Here is a 954-nt window from a genome sequence, read left to right on the forward strand (position 1 = left end):
AATCACCCTTGTTCTCCCACGATAGTCTATCTCTTCTCCCGTCTTGGAGAGGTTAAATAAATCGGCCCCATATACTGATGTTGTTTTATCTATTGAAAGATTTTTGTTTACACATCCATTCCTTAGCAGTAGAACAGAGTAGGTGACCTACCAGTCTTTTTTACATGGTCACCTCCCGTTACAAATCTGGTTACAGGTTCAACCTAATTCACTGATTTTCTCACCCTACTATCCCTTTTTATGACTCTTCTGGTCAACACAAGTGCATGAAGCACATATTTTTTCCTGGATGATTTTTGTTTGGTTACCTGTTCATCTTTAAAGATAAAAAGTAAATTTGCTGACAAATCATTTTGCGTAAGCTTTTTTTAACTTAATATGCTTTTTCTGAACAGTGTGTAGCCATTTTTATCTCTTCTGATGTCATCAGGTTAACTTCCCAATACAATGTGCAGTGACAATGGGACAGAAGTTACTGAGATCCATCTTCTTGGATTCCAAAGCCTTCACAACCTCAGACCTCTATTCTTTGTTGTCCTGCTGTTACTCTACATAGCAATAGCCGGTGGAAACCTTTCAATTGTCTTTTTAGTTATGATAAGCAATAACCTCAAAACCCCAATGTTCTTCTTTCTTAAACATCTAGCCATAGCTGATGTTCTTGTAACCACGTCAGTTGTGCCGATGATGTTAGACATCGCTCTAAAGTTCAAACCATCTGTATCTCTCGGTGGCTGTATCTCTCAGTTGTATTTCTTTGGTATCTTTGGGTTTGTCCAATGTTTCCTCCTTGCCGTAATGTCTTATGATCGATATGTAGCTCTTTCTAATTCTTTGAACTACATTGTAACAATGAAACCAAGCCTCTGCTTCCAGTTGGTTTTTGGTTCTTGGGCAATAATATTCAGTCTTACAACCAGTGAATTTATTTTGATAGGTCAGTTTGATTTCTGT

General features: G+C 37.6%; 1 protein-coding gene across 1 annotated transcript in view; it reads left to right on the plus strand.

Moving 5' to 3' along the window:
* Positions 1 to 447: 447 nt before the first annotated feature.
* LOC140322246 (olfactory receptor 5G9-like) overlaps positions 448 to 954 on the plus strand; it is a 6,751-nt gene continuing 6,244 nt past the window's right edge. Inside the window, exon 1 of the mRNA XM_072398831.1 lies at positions 448 to 937. Coding sequence (XP_072254932.1) covers positions 448 to 937 — 490 coding nt within the window. The remainder of the gene's footprint in view (positions 938 to 954) is intronic.

Source organism: Pyxicephalus adspersus, chromosome 2 (genome assembly GCF_032062135.1).
Source record: "Pyxicephalus adspersus chromosome 2, UCB_Pads_2.0, whole genome shotgun sequence".
In the NCBI taxonomy this organism is placed as follows: Eukaryota; Metazoa; Chordata; class Amphibia; order Anura; family Pyxicephalidae; genus Pyxicephalus; species Pyxicephalus adspersus.